A 20,102-nucleotide genomic window follows, 5' to 3' on the forward strand; every position below is an offset into this window, starting at 1 on the left:
ATAGGGCCACTATGTTTGATCATGTGCATAATCACTTAATCTCTCTGGGTCCAAGGCAACTCTCTACCATCTTAAGTTATAGCAGACCTGCCAATTTGTGGAAATTCTAATTCATGTGACATAGTCATCAATGAACAAGGCAAAATATGGCCCCAATGGCTATTTGTAAAGCAGGAGGAGTTCAATGCTAAAAATAAATAAATAAATAAAAGTACAACTATTAATAATTTTGTATTAACCTATGGCCACATAAGCCATGTTGTAAAAGATCTGGCCCTGGACTAAATGTTTAAATTTTTCACAAAACATTTGCAAAAGAATGTTAAGTATGCAGCTAATTCTAGACTGAAAAAAGGTCTCAGTAGCTAGCTGTGATTTTAGTAACAAATATATTGTCATTTTTGTAATTCAGTGCTTAGCACAGTGTCTGATACATAGTAGATGATTAATAAATGTTTGCTAAGTGACTAATAAATTGTAACAGTTGAGAAAATTCAGAAACAAAGACTGATATGAAATTCATATTTGTTATTTATCTGGAAAAATGTTTTAAGGTAGCTTTGTCTACAGGAAAGGCTGAAGCAGCAATAACAGCCACATACCAAACTTAGAGATAGGATAATCTGGGTTTCTCTGATTTCTATGAGCTGTATTACTATGGGCAAATCAATTAATCAAAAATCAACTTTTTCATCTGAAAAATGGGAACATTATTTACAGCACCCACTTCATAGTGTTGTTGTGAGGCTCAAATATGAAATGATTGTAAAGCACTTTGCAAACTATTGTTATTTATTATTTTCTTTCTTAATCCTTAAATGGCATCTAGCTTAGAATTGTAATTTCCTGAAAGAAAATGACAGCATAATCAATAAAATTATCTTTATTTTTATTTAAGCACTTAATATAGTTCCATATATCCATGACAGTTCAAATGAGGTTTAATGAAATTAGCCAGACACCAGTGCAAAGAGAAAAAAATGAACTGGAAAAAAGCTGTTATTTTAAAATAGAGCAAAAAACAAAATATACAAGAGACCCAAGGTATGTAAACAAATAAGGAAAATAATGGAGCATGATATACATAATAATCTTGGGAAAATACAAGTATAAAACACAAGTAGTACGTTCTACTCAGCACTGCCAAACCTGGACAAAATTCAGACCCTGGATTTCTGTGGAGAACCTCAAATCGACTGAGCTCAACATGTACTGACCAACCAATTACCTACCATGTATGAAGTGCTGTGGTGAAGGCTAGACATATATTATTAGTGATTACTAAAACATTTTAAAATTAAATTTATGAGAAGAGAAAATGAACTTAAATTATCCTTTAATATACTATATTATGAGTTGACCAGAGATGATCATTTGTATACCATTTCTACTTCCATCCTTTCCACTGAAAAGAAAATATGTAGTATTGAGCTTATCAAAGAGAAAGATAAAGGATAATAGGTCTACCATGGTAAAAATATTTATTGATCTCTTTCTGGATTTTAGGAGTTTATTATCAAATAAAGAATTCTTCAAAAATAAGTTTTACACTGGAATGAGATATCTAAGAGTGATGCTAAAATAAAGTTTTTTTTTTCTTTCACTTTTGTGTGCCAAGAACTTGGTACAGTGCTTTTTAAGTGTTTACTGATCAACAGAGTTTATTAAGTTGTTTTTTTTTAATTGTTAAAAGATGCTGTGATGTATTTCTGCCAAAGAAGAAAGACAGTAATATTTGTAACAAACTGTAATATTACAGTGTAAGGAGTTAAGAACACAACTACATGACAACAAGCTAAGAAAGGACATGTATGGTTCTAGCCTCTATCAAAATCTAATATGGATCTTGATTTTCCAGAGACAATTGAGGCTGAGGACAGGTACACAATATTTTTAACATTCCTTCACCCCATTGAGAGTATCATGTAGTTATACCCTCCCATTAAACAGAAAGAATTATCTTCCAAAGATCATGCAGTGTACTTCCAGTAGTAACAAATCTCAAAATGAAAAATATTTTAACTGAAATATTTTTGTGACTGATTTATTCTTGAAGCAATAGTATATTTTAAAAGTTTATTTTCGAGGGCTACACTACTTTCTCATCAGTGATAGTCTGGTAATAGATAAACAAAATAAAATTTCCACAAGCATTTCAAGGCTACTTTATAATAGCATCATTTTTTTCCCTTTTAAAAACATCAACTATAACCTTAAAATTACCAAGTAATTTATTAAAAATTAATTCTAAAATTAAAAATTCTAAGTTCTACGTAAATGAATATTAAAAACTATCTTTACAAGTATTTGGGGAAATAAAATACTATTTTTAAAAAAGAAGAAAACCGAAAAGAAAACGATTTTCTCCCACAGGACAGTAACGTGAACTAACAGAGAAGTTGTGAAAAAGATTTGGTATTATAGAAAAGTTCCTAAATGGACCAAAGTCCAAAAAGGCTGAAATACAGAGCTGTAATTTACTAAGATTAAATGACCTCTCAGAGGCTTCTGTGTCAGGTTTTCTCCTTATATAATGAGTAGATTGTTAATAAAGAAGAATGCAGGCTTATATGTGAGCTACAATACATTTCTCATTTTTGCATTTGATTTAAAAAATCGTATGTTCCTTACTATTTGTAGTTATAAAGCAATGACAAGCCAGTGCCAAGTGCTGGTACAAATACAAGTAAGCCAGGTACAGAAAAAGAGAAAAAGATTTGTACACTCAAGAGACGAATATTTTAATATTCTTTCATTAGATGAGAGGAGGAATGAATGACATTAATATCTGATTATCAGAAACATTTCTAGAAAATGAAACCATTACTAATTCATTATGATATTTATTTAGCTTAAGGAAAAAAAAAACAAACAAGTAACACCAAATGACAGGAATCAATAAATATTGGATCTAAGACACTTTTAGGAAAGTAAGCATATACGTGATTTGTGAGGTGTGTGGGTAATACAATAATGGAGGTAAGTTCATTCTTTTGTACCTTTCAACCCCGAGCGGATGACAGTAGGAGACAAATCATCATAGTTGCTCATTAAGCTAATGTCTCCCGACGTGAAACTGACAGTAAGCAGTGGTTTGATATTCTGCACCGGTATGGGATATGCTGCTGGACCATCTACAGGAAAAAGAGTACAGAGTAAGGAAAAGGTGACGATTATATGACACAAATCCAAATTCACAGTGCTATAATTTAGTATGGATCCACAGAAAAAATTAGAATCTTAGAATGAGCTCTGACTCAAGCTGTTTTTATGAGGCAAGTTTAATATATTTTGGCATTCCTCATTTAGTATAAATGCATACTGCCTTTCACTAAAAACTAAACTGCAAGGGAAAAGGAGGTGATATAATGAGATATGTTAGGGTTGCTTAGAGAGAGGAAAGCTGCTCTTATTTCTACTAACCCTAAAACCAATTCAACTTAGAAGCTTTTCTAGATAAAAGCCTTGAATTAGATATCTGCCAGTCTACATTCAAACTCCTGGAGAGGTTTTATAGTCTCCTCAAGTACCTAGCTTTTGGAGCACAGGCAACACTAAGGACTTTAGTAATATAAGTCCTTTTGGCATAAAATATAGAGGACTATTTCAGAAGCCCAGGGGAATCTCAAAATAATATTGCATTTTTGTAAGCAAAACCCAAAGAATTTATACAAAGAACTTCTTAGAAATTATGAAAATTTAAGAACCTCATATTAACAAGAAATAGTTTTATAATGTATAGTTTCTCCCATGAAGAAAATTTTTTTTATTCTTGTTAGGACTGTTCCCCCAAAGGAAGAAAGTGAGAATATCAGAATGGCATCAAAAGCACAAATACAAGAAACAAGCTAACTACTACACAGGAGGGCTCCAACTGAAATGCTTACCTACAGCTATTTCAATCCCATGACCACAAAGAAGCTGTAACTCTCCACATACGAATTGAAATATATTGCCTTCATTATTCTGGAAATCTCTCACTTTCATATTAATTTCTCAAATTATATATTTTGACTTTAAGAAATAAAGAGAATTCTTAGGCATCAGGAAGGGTCTGAGAATTCAAAAAAGCCTACTTTATGATATCTCTGTTTCTAATTAAATGAAAAAAGTGATTATTTCAATCCTTTAATATAAGAAAGACAACAGAACCAAGATAAATAATTTATTTAATCATTCTGTATGAAAGTTGTCTTATAACTTTAACATAATGATTAATTTACTAGATATTAGCCTATATAGCAGCAGCTGTAGCCATTATTTCTCTAATGATTTTCAACATATGACATATAGATTATAAATAGAACTACACTTGGATCCCAAGACATTGGTTCCTAGCCCAAAACATGATGCTTCGTGTAAGACTGTCAGAGGGGGTAAAATAGTTTCAAATACTCACAGGGGCTACAAACAGATTTGAAGGATGATTTAATCCCAGAATATGTAAATGATGATTTAAAAGAAATGTTGTTCATGTGTTTAGAAAAATCATTAAAGCCCTCCTACATGGTTGTATGAGTCAGGGATATAACCATTAACAGTTTCTAACATACTCATAAAGCTTAATCCAACAGACCATATTCATTGTGAACTAGCTATAAGAAGGCCTACATAGAATTCACCCACTCAGAGATGATTCAGGGATCTATAAAAGTATTAACTACTGTTCTTTGTGGCACTTTAAAGATGTTTTGATTACATTATATTATTCTTTTAAACGCACTACCCCATGATGCCAAGACTCTGTTGTTTATTCTGCTTTTTTTTTTTTTTTAACATACTCCAATGCTTTTGAGAATGAATTGAGTAATTCAATAAGAGCAACAGTTTAAAATCCTTTTAGATTTATTACTGAACTTCTTCTACAATTTGATGAACATAAATCATTTTGGGTCACCTTTGCATAAGTCTTTCAACAAACTGTAAAATGGAAATCATTTGTGGCATTGTATGTCACAAACACCACTGGTTAAGAGTCATGAAAATGAGATCTGCTAATTATCCCATTATTACTTTAATTGTAAATAAGTACTTTAACTTCTATGTACTTTGAGGACACTGGACTTAATTATCTTTAATTTTACTTTTAGCTCCAAATTCTATGTACTATTCTTTCCTCTACCTACATCAAAGGAATTAAGAAATGTGCTGAATGTCCAGGACAAAGTATCACATATTAACATTTTATTTTCCTAATTCCAAGAGAGATGTTAGAAGACATCTTCCAAAAATACCCTACTCATAGTTACATTAGACATTACTACTCATTTCTTAATCTTATTCCTTAAGAATATACTAGATTTAGATTTTTAAAGATGTGTACCCTTGAGAATAGCAAAATTCACTGATATCAGTAAAGTATTTACTGATATATTTACATGCAAAAATACATCAACCGCTCCCTACAGTCTTTTTTTAAACACAAACACACCAGATGGAAGTATTACATTAAAATCCTAATATGTCTGAGAGTGAATTTATGACAATGTTTTCTTCCATAGGTATATGAAAAAAAAAAAAACAGCACAAGAACAGTAAGCATATTAGATGTTGAGGAGGCAGCTTAAAAGAAAGGAGGTGGCATAAATTCATTTGCACCTTAATATTTTGGCAGCACCAAGAAAGAGATGTACTCAAGATATTTATCAATAATGGATGATCTGCACAGAAATAGAGAGTTAGAAAAGACCTACCAATATGTTGATGTTTTGAAATGTCTTTGTTCTCATCTTCTCAAAATATCATCCCTACTCTTATTTCCCTAGATATCTGTCCTTTAAAAAAGAGTTGTGGTAATAAAGACTAAAGAATATTTTCTAAAGCCTACTTATACAGTTTAGTCTTACTTAAAAATGTAGCACTTGTCAGTAACATAGAAAAAACAATAAGGGAAAAATTCTTTGTTCCAGGCAAAAACTATTATAATAGTAATTATAGAGAAGAGCTAGATTCTCTTCTTAAATGGATAAATCTTAATAACTCTTATAAGTAATAATAACAAAGTGACAGGACACACACACATATATCTTGTTGTAATGATAGAACTGTCTTTAAGTGTAAGCAAAACTAATCGTTCCTGATGAGATTTAAGTTACTGATCTTAAAACCAATAGGGATTTTAATCTATCAAATCATTTGCTATATTAATAGATAATTTCTTCATTGACCTCTTTACATCTATTAACCAGCTAAGCCTTACAAAGATCACTGAAATATTTCACAATCCTCATTATATAGTCAGGGGAATTTATACTAAGGGAGACTAATCAACTAGGCCAGGAATCTGAGTCAGAGACAGAAAAGAGAAACCAAGGATAAAAATCTGGGGACTTCTTTTTGGAGGGTTTGATTCTATAAGTTTTTCCAGGTCAGCTGAAATATTTTAAAGTTACTATCAATTGTAGGCATGTATTTACTTTAAAAAATAATAAAGAAAATGAAATCAGCTTCTACCTTGAGGTGGGGAATAGTCATCAGAATCTGTGTCACTTTCACTGCTATCTTCTACCAGGAAACTGGGATAGTTCCAGGACATGCTCAGGATTCCATCTGACTCATGAAGGAGAACATGGGCCAACATCCTGCCATGGCAGTCCATAACAATCACTTGCCCATCAGCAGTGCCAAATAGTACCTGAAAACAAAATTACTAAATAGTTACTGAAGGAGGAGAAAGGGAACTTCTAGCAAATGTAACTGTCTCAGCTCAAGTATAAATGAGTATAGCTCATTTGGCAAAGCATCAGAATGTTTGAGGAAATACAGTAAATGGTTTAAGTGCTGGAAATGGAATCAAAAGCCCCAGATTTAAATTTCACAACTATTACAGAGTGAGCTGGGTAAATCATTTAATCTCTCTAGGTCTATTTCTCACTTGTAAAATGAGGAAAATAATAATAGTTTTACATACATTATATCAGTAGATCTTTATAACCATTTTGGAGTAAGATAATATTGTGTTGAGATTTGAATTTAAGCATTCTTTACAGAAAGTCTATCAATATATTTACTATGCCACACTATCTCTAGGCATGGTTTAGTAACATAAGTTTACAAAATATTTCTCTGAGTATAATCTACATATTTTTAAAGATAAAAAACTGAAAATAGGCTTTGTTTCAGTGTCATTACAAGTAACAAGGAAAAAATAAGGCAGCAAATACTCTTAAAGTTAGTCAGTAAAAAGAAAGAAGTAGATATGCAACTAGATAGGATAAAAAAGAGACAAAAGGTGTTTTCCAAGATAGAAAAGTTCTGTGCATGTTAAAAGATGGGAGAGCAGGAATGATTGGAGAGTAAAAGACTGAAAGAAATAGCAAAGGAAGTTGATCTGGCAATTGTGCAAAGAAAATTAGAAATTTACGTTTGGGGATGTGATGAAAGCCAGGGGCAGAAAAATTACTTCAAATAATAAGTCAACAAATATCTATTAAGTATTATGTTCCAGGCACATAATAAGAAATTCACTTCATTAAGAGGCAATACTACTTCAGAGGGGACCCAGAGCAATACATGAAAGAATTCAAAGGCTCAAGAATACATAGCAAAGGAATTTGATCTTCAACTGTGATACACAAATGTTCAGAGCTAATATATAAAGTCTGAAAAAAAGTTCTCTTTGTATTCAAGGTTTAAAATATTCTTTGTCCATAAATGACTTTTTATTAAGCCATGTGAACTTTCCTTTTAATGCCTATATGGATCATGAGATGCTGAAATTTTGAAGGCTATTATTAGTGAAGCATAAATTCTAGCAAACTTACAGAACTTTGTGTACAATCCCAGTGACAGATTGAGCCTGCTGAGAACTAGAATAATTAAACATGGATAGATCATTACTATAAGTTTGACAACTAGATAATGAAATTATTGTCCATTTTGTCCCATGAAATTGGTAAAAATACAAACTAGCCCTTGGTATGGTGTGGTCCCTTCTACTATGGACAGTAATAGAATTTCTAGTGATATAGTCTTAGTATTCATGCTTGAAGAAATAAATTTGAACTTTCAACAATTTAGAATCTAATGGACTATACAGAAAAGTTAAAAATAGCACAAGAAAATTAATTTGGAGCAGCAATCAGAGTTGGATGTGTATGCGTGTGTGTCTACAGATAATTATGTTGTCTCATGAATAGTTTTCATACACACACACACACACACACACACACACACACACACACAAGAAAACCATGTGTAAAATAACAATTTGGGAGGGGGGGTTGAGGCAATTGGGATTAAGTTACTTGCCCAGGGTTACACAGCCAGGAAGTGTTAAGTGTCTGAGATAAAATCTGAACTCAGGTTTTCCTGACTTCAGGACTGGTGCTCTATCCACTGCGCCACGTAGCTGCCCCAACAATTTTTAAAAACACTCATGGTGGTGATTTTTTTTATTTTATTTTTTCAATTAAACAGACATTAATTTATCTCCCTTCTACTTCCCCTCCACTAAAAAAAAAAAGGGGGGGGGGAGGAAAAACAATAGCTTTGTTAAAATACAGAGATAAGCAAAACAAATCCCCACATTGTCAATATTCAAAAATTTATTTCTCATTCTGTATTTTGAAATGCAAAGAGTAAATTTACTTTTACAACTTCCTATCAGTCATAAAGTGCTGAGTACAGCCACATTTCATTCTTTCCAGCTGAGCATATTAAGTTCCCCCCCCTCAATAGTATTTTATTTTTCCAAATATACATGTAAAAATGGTTTTCAACATTCATTTTTCTAAGATTTTGTGTTCCAAATTTTCCTCCCTCCTCAACACAGCAGACAATCTAATACAAATTATGCTTGTACAATCCTTTTAAACATATTTCTATCTTTGTCATGTTGTGCAAGAAACATCAGACCAAATGGAAAAAAATTCACGAGAAAGAAAAAGCAAACAGACAAAACAAAAGGTGAAAATACTATGCTTCAATTCACATTCCCTCTCTATGGTTCTTTCCTAGAAATGGATGGTATCTTCCATCTCAAGTCTATTGGAATTGTGATCACCACACTGCTGAGAACAGAGTTAAGTACAAAACAATTGACCATGCCACAATATTGCTATGTCCAATATTCTCCTGATTCTGCTCACTTCACTCAGCATCTATTGGTATTAAGTTTTTCCATGCTTTTCTGAAACCAGCCTGCTCATTATTTTTTATAGAATAATATTCCATTATGTTCATATACCATAATTTATTCAGCCATTTCCCAATTGATGGGCATCCACTCAATTTCCAGTTCCTTGGCACTACAAAAAAATGCCACAAATGTTTTTGCACATGTGGATCCTTTTCTGTCTTTTATGATATCTTTGGGATATAGACCCAGTAGTGACACTACTAGATCAAATAGTTTGCACAATTTGATAGCCTTTTGGGCTTAGTTCCAAATTTGAACACATTAAAGTTTGAGGTAAGACCGAGAATGCTGTGTTCTTACTTCTACCTCTTTTTGCTCTATAAAAAATTTTGAGTCCCTTTTAAAAACTCCCAGACATAACTCAAGTTCTCCTTTTGATACATAGACTTGATAAACAAAATTGTTCTCAGGGCTACAAAAGAATATTTATCCTCCTGGACTAAAAAAATGCCAAAAAGTCCGTTTTCAAATCTCTATTAAATGTGCATTAAGCACCCTCCTATATGCCAGGCTCTGGAGATATAAAAGAAAAAGCCAAAAATATTCTTCATTGACGAGAAAATGAATATATAGGTAAATAAGGATAAAATATCTATAAATACAAAGCAATCATAAGAGCACTAAAAAAAGAAGAATGGGAAAATACTTCTACATTTTGAGCCAAATCTTGAAGGAAACCAAGTATTATATATTTCAATTTGTTTTTCTTATTCTAACATACTTGAGTATCAAAGTTAAGGGTAGAAGAAATATAAGATAGACAAAAACATTAGAAATATAAGAAACTTTGCAAATAAGGTATAAAAGGTACTTGGGAATGGCAGGTATAATTTAAAAGATAACTGGTTGTCATTAAGTCTAAATTCAAGTTTTCTACTATTTCCAGAATTTTTGTTCTCTTCAAATCTAACCATTTTGAGTTGAATAAACTGACAAAAATGAACAGCAGATTATTTAAACTATCAACGGAACAAAAAACATTTCTTACAACTATCCATTGATAGTGTATATCTAGGAAAAGAACTTTTTAGAAAAGCTTATCACATAAGGTCCTTAATCACTGATAAAATTTATCTTTCCAGTGATGTTCTTCATTATAACCTTAACAATTTATCCTAAACAGTGTCAATAATTAAGTTTTCTTTGAATCTACAGAAGCCTTCTTTTCTCTGTTCTTTTGATTTCTTTGCTGGATATCCTCTTCCTCCTTCCACCTTTTAATTTTCAAGATTCATTCAGTAATTTCTTCTCTGATTTTTCTCCTAACTGCATTATTTATTTTATCAGCCTCTTTACTGATGACTCTTAAATCTGCATTTCTAAGGATGCACGTGGAGTGCCATTCTGTCACTTGAATCAGTGATTTATTTCTCAAATGTTACAAGAATTTCATAGAAGAGATTTTAGAAGGAACATTAAAAAATTCTGTCTTTAAGCAAATAAAGAATTCTCTCTATATTATAGGTGAAACAAGTAAGTTATACCAGAGTGATTCACACAACCACTAAGTAGTTGGAGGAATGGAAAGAGGCAACAAAAATCCATTTTTCTCTCTTCACTTTCCTATTTAGGAAAAAACTTAACTCACCACTATCCTCATTACCCATTCATCTTGGTCAAAAGTTCTCTGAATCTTTCCTTCAAAATTTCATTTGTATGTTTTCCTACATTTTACTAGTAAACTAATTTTCCTAATTTACAGTTTTTATCCTTGTTTTTGTTGTTCTGTTATACAAACTGTGTTTGATTCTTCCTGAGCCCTGAGCCCACAGACCAAAGCATACCAATACTATCCATGGGATTTTCTTGGGAAAAATATTGGAGTGCTTTGCCACTTCCTTCTCTAATGAATTAAGGCAATCAGAGGTTAAATAACTTTCCTGATCACACAGATAATAAGTGTCCAAGACCAGGTCTGAACTCAGGCGTTCCTGACTCCATGACCAGTATTCTATCCACCAATGCACTTAGCTGTCTGACTTTTGTCTTGCCCTTCTTTTAAATATCTTCAATGACTCCCTAGTTTCTACATCATTCAATCTCACCTGCCTGGATCTAAGGTTTTTCATTTTCTACTCCCAGTTTTTCTTATTTAACCTTATTTTCCATCTCTATCTAACATGACCTCTGTTGTAATAGGGCTGACCCCAATGTCTTGTGAATATTACTTTCATACACTCCAACTTCTGTTTATTCTTTCTCTCACTTTTTCATTATCCAAGTCCTGCCCATTCTTCAAAGTACAATTCTGGATGGAATTTGCCCAACTATACCAAACCTCCCTTACCTTTATAAAACTAATAATCAAATAAATATGTGATCTGTTTTTTATCTCTCCTATGATTTTTCCCTTTCACTCTGATTTTCAAGGAAAGAAGGAAGTCTTTTTCACTCCTTCCTAACTTTACACTTGTTTTTGAAATTATTTCCTATTTATCTTACAAATAACTTGTTGGTACATATGTGTTTGCTTAATAAGTGTTTGTTTACTGACTGAGAGTACTAACAACAAAATGTTACCTAATATAATCTAGGGAAAAGTTTTCTCAACCTCTCTTAACTCTAATGTCTTCCTTCTCTTAATTACTTCCAGTATATACTTTATGCATATTTGTTTGCTTGTTTTCTTTCTATTAGACTGAGATCTCCTCAAAGGTTGAGACTGCATTTGCTTCTTATCACATCCCCAGCACTTAACACAGTACCTGGTACATAATAGGCATTTAATAAATGTTGACTGGCTGACTGACAAAGTAAACTATCTGCTGCCAAGACTAAACATCAGTTCAGTCTATATTCAACTTGTGACTAAGTCTTACTCTTTTGTTAAATATAGAGAGTGGCTTGAATAGTACTGATTACAAGGTAGAAGACAGAAGGGATGGCCAACCTGGAGCACAGAAAATCTAGAGAAGACACAAAAGTTATGATGAAGAACTTGAAGGGCTAAAGGGTTATAAAACTGTGCATACCCTTTGATTCAGAAGTAACATTACTAGGTCTGTCTCCTAAAGAAATCATAAAGGACAGAAAAGGACACACGTGTGCAAAAATGTTTGTAGCAACTTTTTTTTTTTTTTTTTTTGTGGTAGCAAAGAATTAGAAAATGAGTAGATGCCCATCAGTTGGGAATGGTCTAACAAGTTGTAGTACATGAAGGTAATGGAATTATTGTTCTATTAAAAATGATGAACAGGCTGATTTTAGAAAGGCCTGAAAACATTTACATGAATTGATGCTGAGAGAAACAAGCAGAACCAGAAATACATTGTACACAATAACAGCAAGAATGTACAATGATCAACTATGAAAGACTTGATTCAGTGATCCAAAGCAATCCCAATAGACTTTGGATAGAAAATGCCATCTGCATCCAGAAAAAGAACTAAGGAGACTGTATGTAAATCAACACATGCTATGTTCACTTCTTTTTTTCTATTTTTTATCTCTCCCATGGCTTCCCCCTTTTGCTCTGATTTGTCCTCTACCACATGATTCATAAAGCAATGTGTGCTAAAAAGTTAGTTAATTAAATACTTAAAGAGCTCCCCAAAAAAAGGATTTGGGTTTGTTCTGCCTGGATGCCAAGAAAAGAACTAGGAGCAATGATTAAAGGTTGCAAATAAGAAATCTTAGGTTTAATATAAGTGCTTCCTTAACAAGTAGAGGCATCCAAAAATAGAATGGATTGTATATAAAGATAGTTTAGTCCTGGTCATTAGAGATCTTCAAAAAGGGCTGGCTGACATATTATTATTAATCAGAGAAATCATTATTAATCAGAGAAATCCAAATTAAGACAACTCTGAGATACCATTACACACCTGTCAGATTGGCTAGAATGACAGGGAAAGATAATGTGGAATGTTGGAAGGGATGTGGGAAAACTGGGACACTGATACATTATTGGTGGAATTGTGAATACATCCAGCCATTCTGGAGAGCGATTTGCAACTATGCTCAAAAAGTTATCTAACTGTGCATACCCTTGATCCAGCAGTGTTACTACTGGGCTTATATCCCAAAGAGATCTTAAAGAAGGGAAAGGGACCTGTATGTGCAAGAATATTTGTGGCAGCCCTCTTTGTAGTGGCCAGAAACTGGAAACTGAGTGGATGCCCATGAATTGGAGAATGGCTGAATAAATTATGGCATATGAATATTATGGAATATTATTGTTCTGTAAGAAATGACCAACAGGATGATTTCAGAAAGGCCTGGAGAGACTTACATGAACTGATGCTGAGTGAAATGAGCAGGACCAGGAGATCACTATATATTTCAACAACAATACTATATGATGATCAATTCTGATGGATGTGGCTCTCTTCAACAATGAGATGAACCAAATCAGTTCGAATAGAGCAGTAATGAATTGAACCAGCAACACCCAGCGAAAAAACTCTAGGAAATGGGTATGAACCACTACATAGAATTCCCTCTATTTTTGTCTGCTTGCATTTTTGATTTCCTTCACAGGTTAATTGTACACTATTTTGAAGTCCGATTCTTTTTCTGCAGCAAAATAACTGTATGGACATGTATACATATATTGTATTTAATTTATACTTTAACATATTTAACATGTATTGGTCTACTTGCCATCTGGGGGAGGAGTAGAGGGGGAAAGAAGGGGAAAATTGGAACAAAAGGTTTTGCAATTGCCAATGCTGAAAAATTACCCATGCATATATCTTGTAATTAAAAAATAAAAAATAAATAAATGAATGAATAAAGAAAAACAAAAAAAGAAGGGGCTAGCTGAGTATACAAATGCTATAACGGAATCCTTGTTCAAGTATACATTGGACAAGATGGACTCTGAGGGTTCTCCCAACGCTGATATTCTGTGATTCATTTCAATTTATAGTCAACTACTTCTTTTCCTAACTTTCATTGTCCTAAGTTAGTGTTGTCTACTTTCAGCTCTACTCTGTTTTATTTCTTTTTTAGTGTTCATTAACTCTTCCCTACTTTTCAACACTCTAGGCTCTTGCCCAATGTTTTTTACATAAATAGTAATGACTTCTTTGCTTTCATTTTATATAAGTCAAAACTTGTGTCCATTTTCTATGAGGAATACTTTCTCATTAACCTAATCAACTTTCAAACCTACTACAAAATTCTCAACTTTTGCACTGGTTTTATAAATTTATTTTGATTAGAAGTACTTTGTGTTCCATCTTTCCTTTTAGATTCCTGAGACAAAAACTGTATTTATTCTTCCGTATAGATAAAAATCACCTAATATATTACTCTGCGCTGTATATGTTCAGTTAATATGAGTTGAGTGATTTCCTCTGTATCTTCAAATTTATTTTATACCATTATCAATGTTCTTTTTTTAAATTCAAATTTATTTTTATTTTTTTAAATTAATTTTATAATTACATTTTTTGACAGTACATATGATTAGGTAATTTTTTACAACATTATCCCTTGTACTCCCTTCTGTTCCGAATTTTCCCCCTCCTTCCCTCCACTCCCTCCCCTAGATGGCAGGCATTCCCATAGATATTAAATATGTTATAGTATATCCTAGGTACAATATATATGTGCAGAACCAAATTTAGTTGTTGTTGTTGTTGCAAGAATTGGATTCGGAAGGTAAAAATAATCTAGGGAGAAAACCAAAAAATGCTAAATTTACACTCATTTCCCAATGTTCCTTTTCTGGGTGTAGCTGATTCTGTCCATCATTGATCAATTGGAATTGGATTAGCTCTTCTCTATGTTGAAGATAATGATCAAGGTTCAACATCCTGAGTCATCTTCAATTCAATATTTCTTACTCCATGACATTTTTTGTGGATTATAATTTTAAGAGCCAGCACAAATACCACCATTACAGATTAAACAGAACCACAAAATCTCAAAATACTTATTCATATGAACATTTGAAAAATTATTGTAGTGGGAATTTCCCATTATCAAAATAGATATTATTGTAAATGCTCAAATGCTTATTCTAGCTACAGCAGAATTAGAGGTGTTGTTGTTAATTTGTAAGCAAGTTGTAATTTCCTCACTGACTTCCTTGAAACCTTAAAACAAAACAACACATTGCCAATTGCTACTAGGTTATTTTGGCAATTGACATTCACACTTCTCTGATATTATAGTGAAATTCTCTGAATATCTGAGTCTTAAAATTATTTTTAAAATATTTCCTGATGGGATTTAAAGAACCTTAATTTAAAACTCAGGTGTTAATATCAAGATTAGCTGTGTATATTTTGCATTAAACAGTACAGAGCCACCAAGAAACAAACATCTGCCAAAAAACAAACAAACAAAAAAAAACAAAAGTAAAAACAAAAACCACACACATATAACCCAAACTATCATACAACTAAATATCAGAATTTTTCTGGGAGGTCAAAAAGACGAATTTTTAAAATCTCACAGTTGATGAAACAATTTCTAAAAGGACATATGAGATTACAGATCAATTTTTTTCCTCTGGATTCCAAATGAAACTCTCCAACTGCTTAATAAATATTTCAAACAGGATGACCTTTTTAAAAGGAATCCTGAACCCAATGTATCCAAAATTGAACACGTTATCTTTCCCAATAAATTCAACCCCCTTCCCAAACTTCTCTATTGCCTTTTTTTGTTTTCCTTCTGTTAAGGGCACTATTATCCTTACATTCACATAGCTTCATAATCTATGTTATCCTGACTCTTCAAATTCTTCTTAACTTCAAATATACAAAAAAATTGATAAACCATACTAATTCTACTTCCACAGTTTCTCTTGTATAAAATACTCTTCTCTCTCTCCTAATTTGGCCAAAAACCTAGCTAAGCTAGGCCCTCATTACTTCTCATCTGGACAACTGCAAGACTCCTAACTGATCTCCCGCCTCAAGGCTCCCACTCCTACTACTCCTATCTTTTAATATTATCTCCCCTTTCCAAACTATCCTTCAGATAGTTGCTAAGTGATTCTCTTAAAGTTATTCCCTTAAAAGTACAGGTGTAACCACATCAGTCTCTTGCTCAAATCAACAGTAGTATATTTCTTTTCATGTCTTAAATATAGGGTTTTCTATTCTTCCAATTTATTTCTCCAAAGTGGCTCCCTGAGGTTCTTCACACACAACTGATATTTCATTTTCATATATTCAAAAGGGTTCTTGACCATATCTGATTTATACTCCCACCTAACTTTTGTCTCTTTGAATCACTTCTTTTTTTAGATTCTATAGAATCATGATCATGACATTGGTGACCATAATTATAATACAACAAAGTAGGCTTTCTGAGAATGTAAATAAGTTTTTTCTTAGTCATTTGGATTTTGAAATGGTGAAAGGACATTCTATTAGAGAAGTTCTGAAGAGAGTGGATCATTATTCTAAAGCAATACTCCAAAACAGGAGTTAGGATTTAGATTAAAAGTAAGATTTAGTAGACAATAGATATTATGAAGGGTAAGAGATAATTTAGCCTCGCAAAGGATGAATATTTGTAACCTCTCATTAAAGACATGGTAGATGGTAGGCAGGGAGAATGGAAAGTAGTAAGATTTTTTTCAGAGTCACAAAACAAAAGAGTAAATATAGAATAGTAAACAGTTATCATCAGTATTTAATGCTGAAGTCTGAAGAAAATGGATATCTGCCAGACTGGATTGAAATTTGGCCATGTGGAAATGATTGCTCTTGCCAAGAAAATTTTTAAAAAGTGGTAAAAATGGAAGCTATGTTATTAAAGAGGTCAAGAATAAAAATGTCCAAATAGAGGAGATAGATATATTAAACTAGGCAGCTTATTCCTGGAGAGGAATGGAAAAAGAGAGATGAAGTAGTACCTACAAGAATAGGTTGTGATAAGTCATGAACTTTTGTCTTTTTAAAATAATGAAGCAAAAAAAGGCATATAATTAAATTTCAAGAAGATCACTTTTTCTACTGCTTTAGAATGATGTTTCAAGTATTGTTAAGAAAGATAAATGTCTGGGTAATTCATATTGTTCATAGATTGTTCTAAATTAGAAGGATGAAATCTTATCAGTTTAAAAAAGAAAAAGTGACTTTAGCAAATTACTGATTAACATTTTAGCAAAATAATTCTGGAAATACTAATTTGTGAGATTGGAAGTAAAACTGGATGGGTTTCTTTATCTCAACTCAGGCTGGAGATGAAGTGGCTATTTATGATGCCAATCCCCTTAGTGATCAACACAGACATTTTGACCTGCTTCATTTCCAATTTGGGTCAATTTGCCTCTCCTTCAGTGGCCTGATAGCACCCTCACCTAGTGGTTGGCTATATTAATGGTAGACTTAGTCTTATTAATTAAGAACTCCCAAACTCAAATGATTAACCTTCCCTGTAGCAGGGATCACAGATATGTGCCATGATGTGTGCCAGGCATAATATTTTAGAATATTGACATGTTTTTCTCATTAAACTCTATTATTAATTTTAAATTATATAAAATTCAATAAATATCATGAAAGATGTTTGTGTTCAGGCATAAAATTTCTAAGTTGAAATAACATTTATGCATTGAAATAGCTCCTTAATCATATTCATGAAGCATATCCAAGAACAGTATAATAATTTTTGTTTCAAAAGTCTTTTTTTTAAAAAATGTGCATTTGCACATTATTCAGCGAATTGTACTATCATTTTATGAATGGAGACTTTTCTGCATAAGACACTAAAATAAATATTTTTATTTTTAAAAAAGAATCTCTTGTTTCTTTCAAAATTTTACCAGAGCAGTTCCTTATACATGAAGTCTTTCCTGATTCAATGACTAATGTCCTCCCACCAGTTTACATTTTATTTTATATATACTTATTTATGTATACATTACCTCCCCTGTATAGTATAAACTTCTTGAAGGGGAGGACTGTTTCATATTTATCTTTGTGTCACCAGTGCTTAGAATAAGTTAGAAAGGACTTACTAAATTTTTGCTTCTCAAAATCTGAAGTAAAAATGACAGGTATGGAAGTTGACTTCAAATGACTATAATAAAGAAATATCAAAATCATAATGACTGAATCTTTGACTGTGAAGGGATATTTTGGAAGTCATCTTTTATCTGTAAGATGGATTAAATTTAAATTTACTTTAAGATGAGAATGTATCCTATTTTTAGAGCTCTTCAAAGAAGGTGATTATATACCTATTTCATAGGTAATTCGGTATTAAACAACTTTTGGTCCTTCTCTAAGGATCAACTGTTAGTTCATTCTCACTTCTTTCAAGTGAAAATCAAGAATGTATTTTGTTTTTTTCTATTCAAAACAATAGTTCAACCTTATTCAAGAGACATATCCTCTGGGTAGAAGTCTAGACTGGAAGTCAAAAGCCCTGAGCTCTAACCTTGATCATGCCATTAACATGGTATGAGACAAATCACTTTATCTTTCTGGACTTCAATTTGTTCAGTTGTAAAGTAAAGAAATTGAACCAAATTACCTCCAAAGTTCCATCCAGATCTAAAACTTTATTATTCTAAATAATATGAAAATGCCATTATTTCTGCTAGCAACATTTCTTCTATAACAGAACTAAAAATAAAATTTAAAAATTTCCAAGTGATTAGAACTCTTCTAAATGACAAAGAGTTATCAAGATGTAGTGGTGACATGAAGGTGACCATTTTATTTACTTTGGCAATAACACAAATGTGTAAAACAGTACAAATTTCGCTTCCTCCTCACCTAGGAAATTAAATGTTGAGTACAGGTACCTTGTCAAAATCGCAGTATCCAATTCCAGAAAATTGCATGAGAAGCTGTGAAAGCTCTGTTTATGTAATTCAGCCATCTGGCCAAATATTAGCATTCAAGTAAAGGTTCTGGGTTAGAAACTTTGCCACAATGTCATTATATTAATCAAGATAAATCTATTTTGGACAACTGAAAGTTAAACGAAATATCAATGGATTTGGATTCAAAAGATTGTCTAGCAATATATACTTAAACATAATAGCAAATCATATGCTTTAGGAATTTCTCATAATTTTTTCCTAAAATTAGTAGAATGAAGGGAATATTAATTTTAAGAAAGAGATGATTTAAGATGTTTTTGTATTTAATTTTCCTGAAATAGTCTACAATCTGTACATTCAATTTCAATATGAAGATCTACAGATAATCGAGTCCCCATAATGCTTTAAAAAAAAACCCTACAATTTCAGCAAAATGACTTGAATATTTGATGTTCCTTTATACTTTATATTGTATATATATATGTGCCCAATTGCATGTGTATATGTAAATGAAGGAGAGAGAAAAGAAAAAATTACTTTGTGAGAAAAGAAAAAAAAATTCTAGTTGTTTACAATTGTGTTATTGAAGTTGTTTCATACCTCAATAGAAGTAGCACGCACACTCAAAAACAAAAAAAATCCCCAAACACCTAAAAATTAACTTCAAAATTTATATAATGCTAATTAGGCAGGGCAAAAGGAAATTCTTATGTATCCTGTATTAATTTTCAGTATTCGTTCCAACCTTTCCCTTGACTGATGGAATTTTGCTTAGATAAATCAGAGAGGAGAAGATAACTATCTAAATAATAAAGGGTTGGTTATCAAATGTAAGGGATTCATTAAACTTTTTCCTCTTTGTTCCAAAGGAGAAAATTAGAATGAAAAGATGTCATATCAAGTTAAACAGCACTTACTAAATTTTTAATATGTGCTAAGACACTCTGCTAAGTGCAGGGGATAAAGAAAGCCTAAAACTCTCCTTCTATGAGCTCACAATCTAATGGAAGAGAAGACATGTTAACATCTATGAACAAATGATAGACAAACAGAATAAATTGGAGATAATCTCAGAAGAAAGACTTTTTGGAGAATGTACTGGGAAGGCAACTAAATTGGCAGATTTCAGATAAATGTAAGGAAAAAATCATTGTAATAATAAGAGTAATTCAAAAAAAGAATAAGCTTTCTTTTGAAATAATGAATTCCTTATCATTTAAGGGC

The 20,102-nt window shown here is 32.1% G+C and overlaps 1 protein-coding gene across 11 annotated transcripts in view; it reads right to left on the minus strand.

The window, feature by feature from the left end:
- TULP4 (TUB like protein 4) overlaps positions 1-20,102 on the minus strand; it is a 196,817-nt gene that overhangs the window by 62,972 nt on the left and 113,743 nt on the right. For all 11 annotated transcript variants that reach the window (XM_074309420.1, XM_074309422.1, XM_074309423.1 and 8 more), the window contains 2 exons: positions 6,454-6,634; positions 3,000-3,134 (listed from right to left, as the gene is read on the minus strand). In XM_074309420.1, the coding sequence (XP_074165521.1) occupies positions 3,000-3,134; positions 6,454-6,634 (316 nt within the window). The remainder of the gene's footprint in view (positions 1-2,999; positions 3,135-6,453; positions 6,635-20,102) is intronic.

The sequence above is a fragment of the Sminthopsis crassicaudata genome, chromosome 4 (assembly GCF_048593235.1).
Source record: "Sminthopsis crassicaudata isolate SCR6 chromosome 4, ASM4859323v1, whole genome shotgun sequence".
Lineage (NCBI taxonomy): Eukaryota > Metazoa > Chordata > Mammalia > Dasyuromorphia > Dasyuridae > Sminthopsis > Sminthopsis crassicaudata.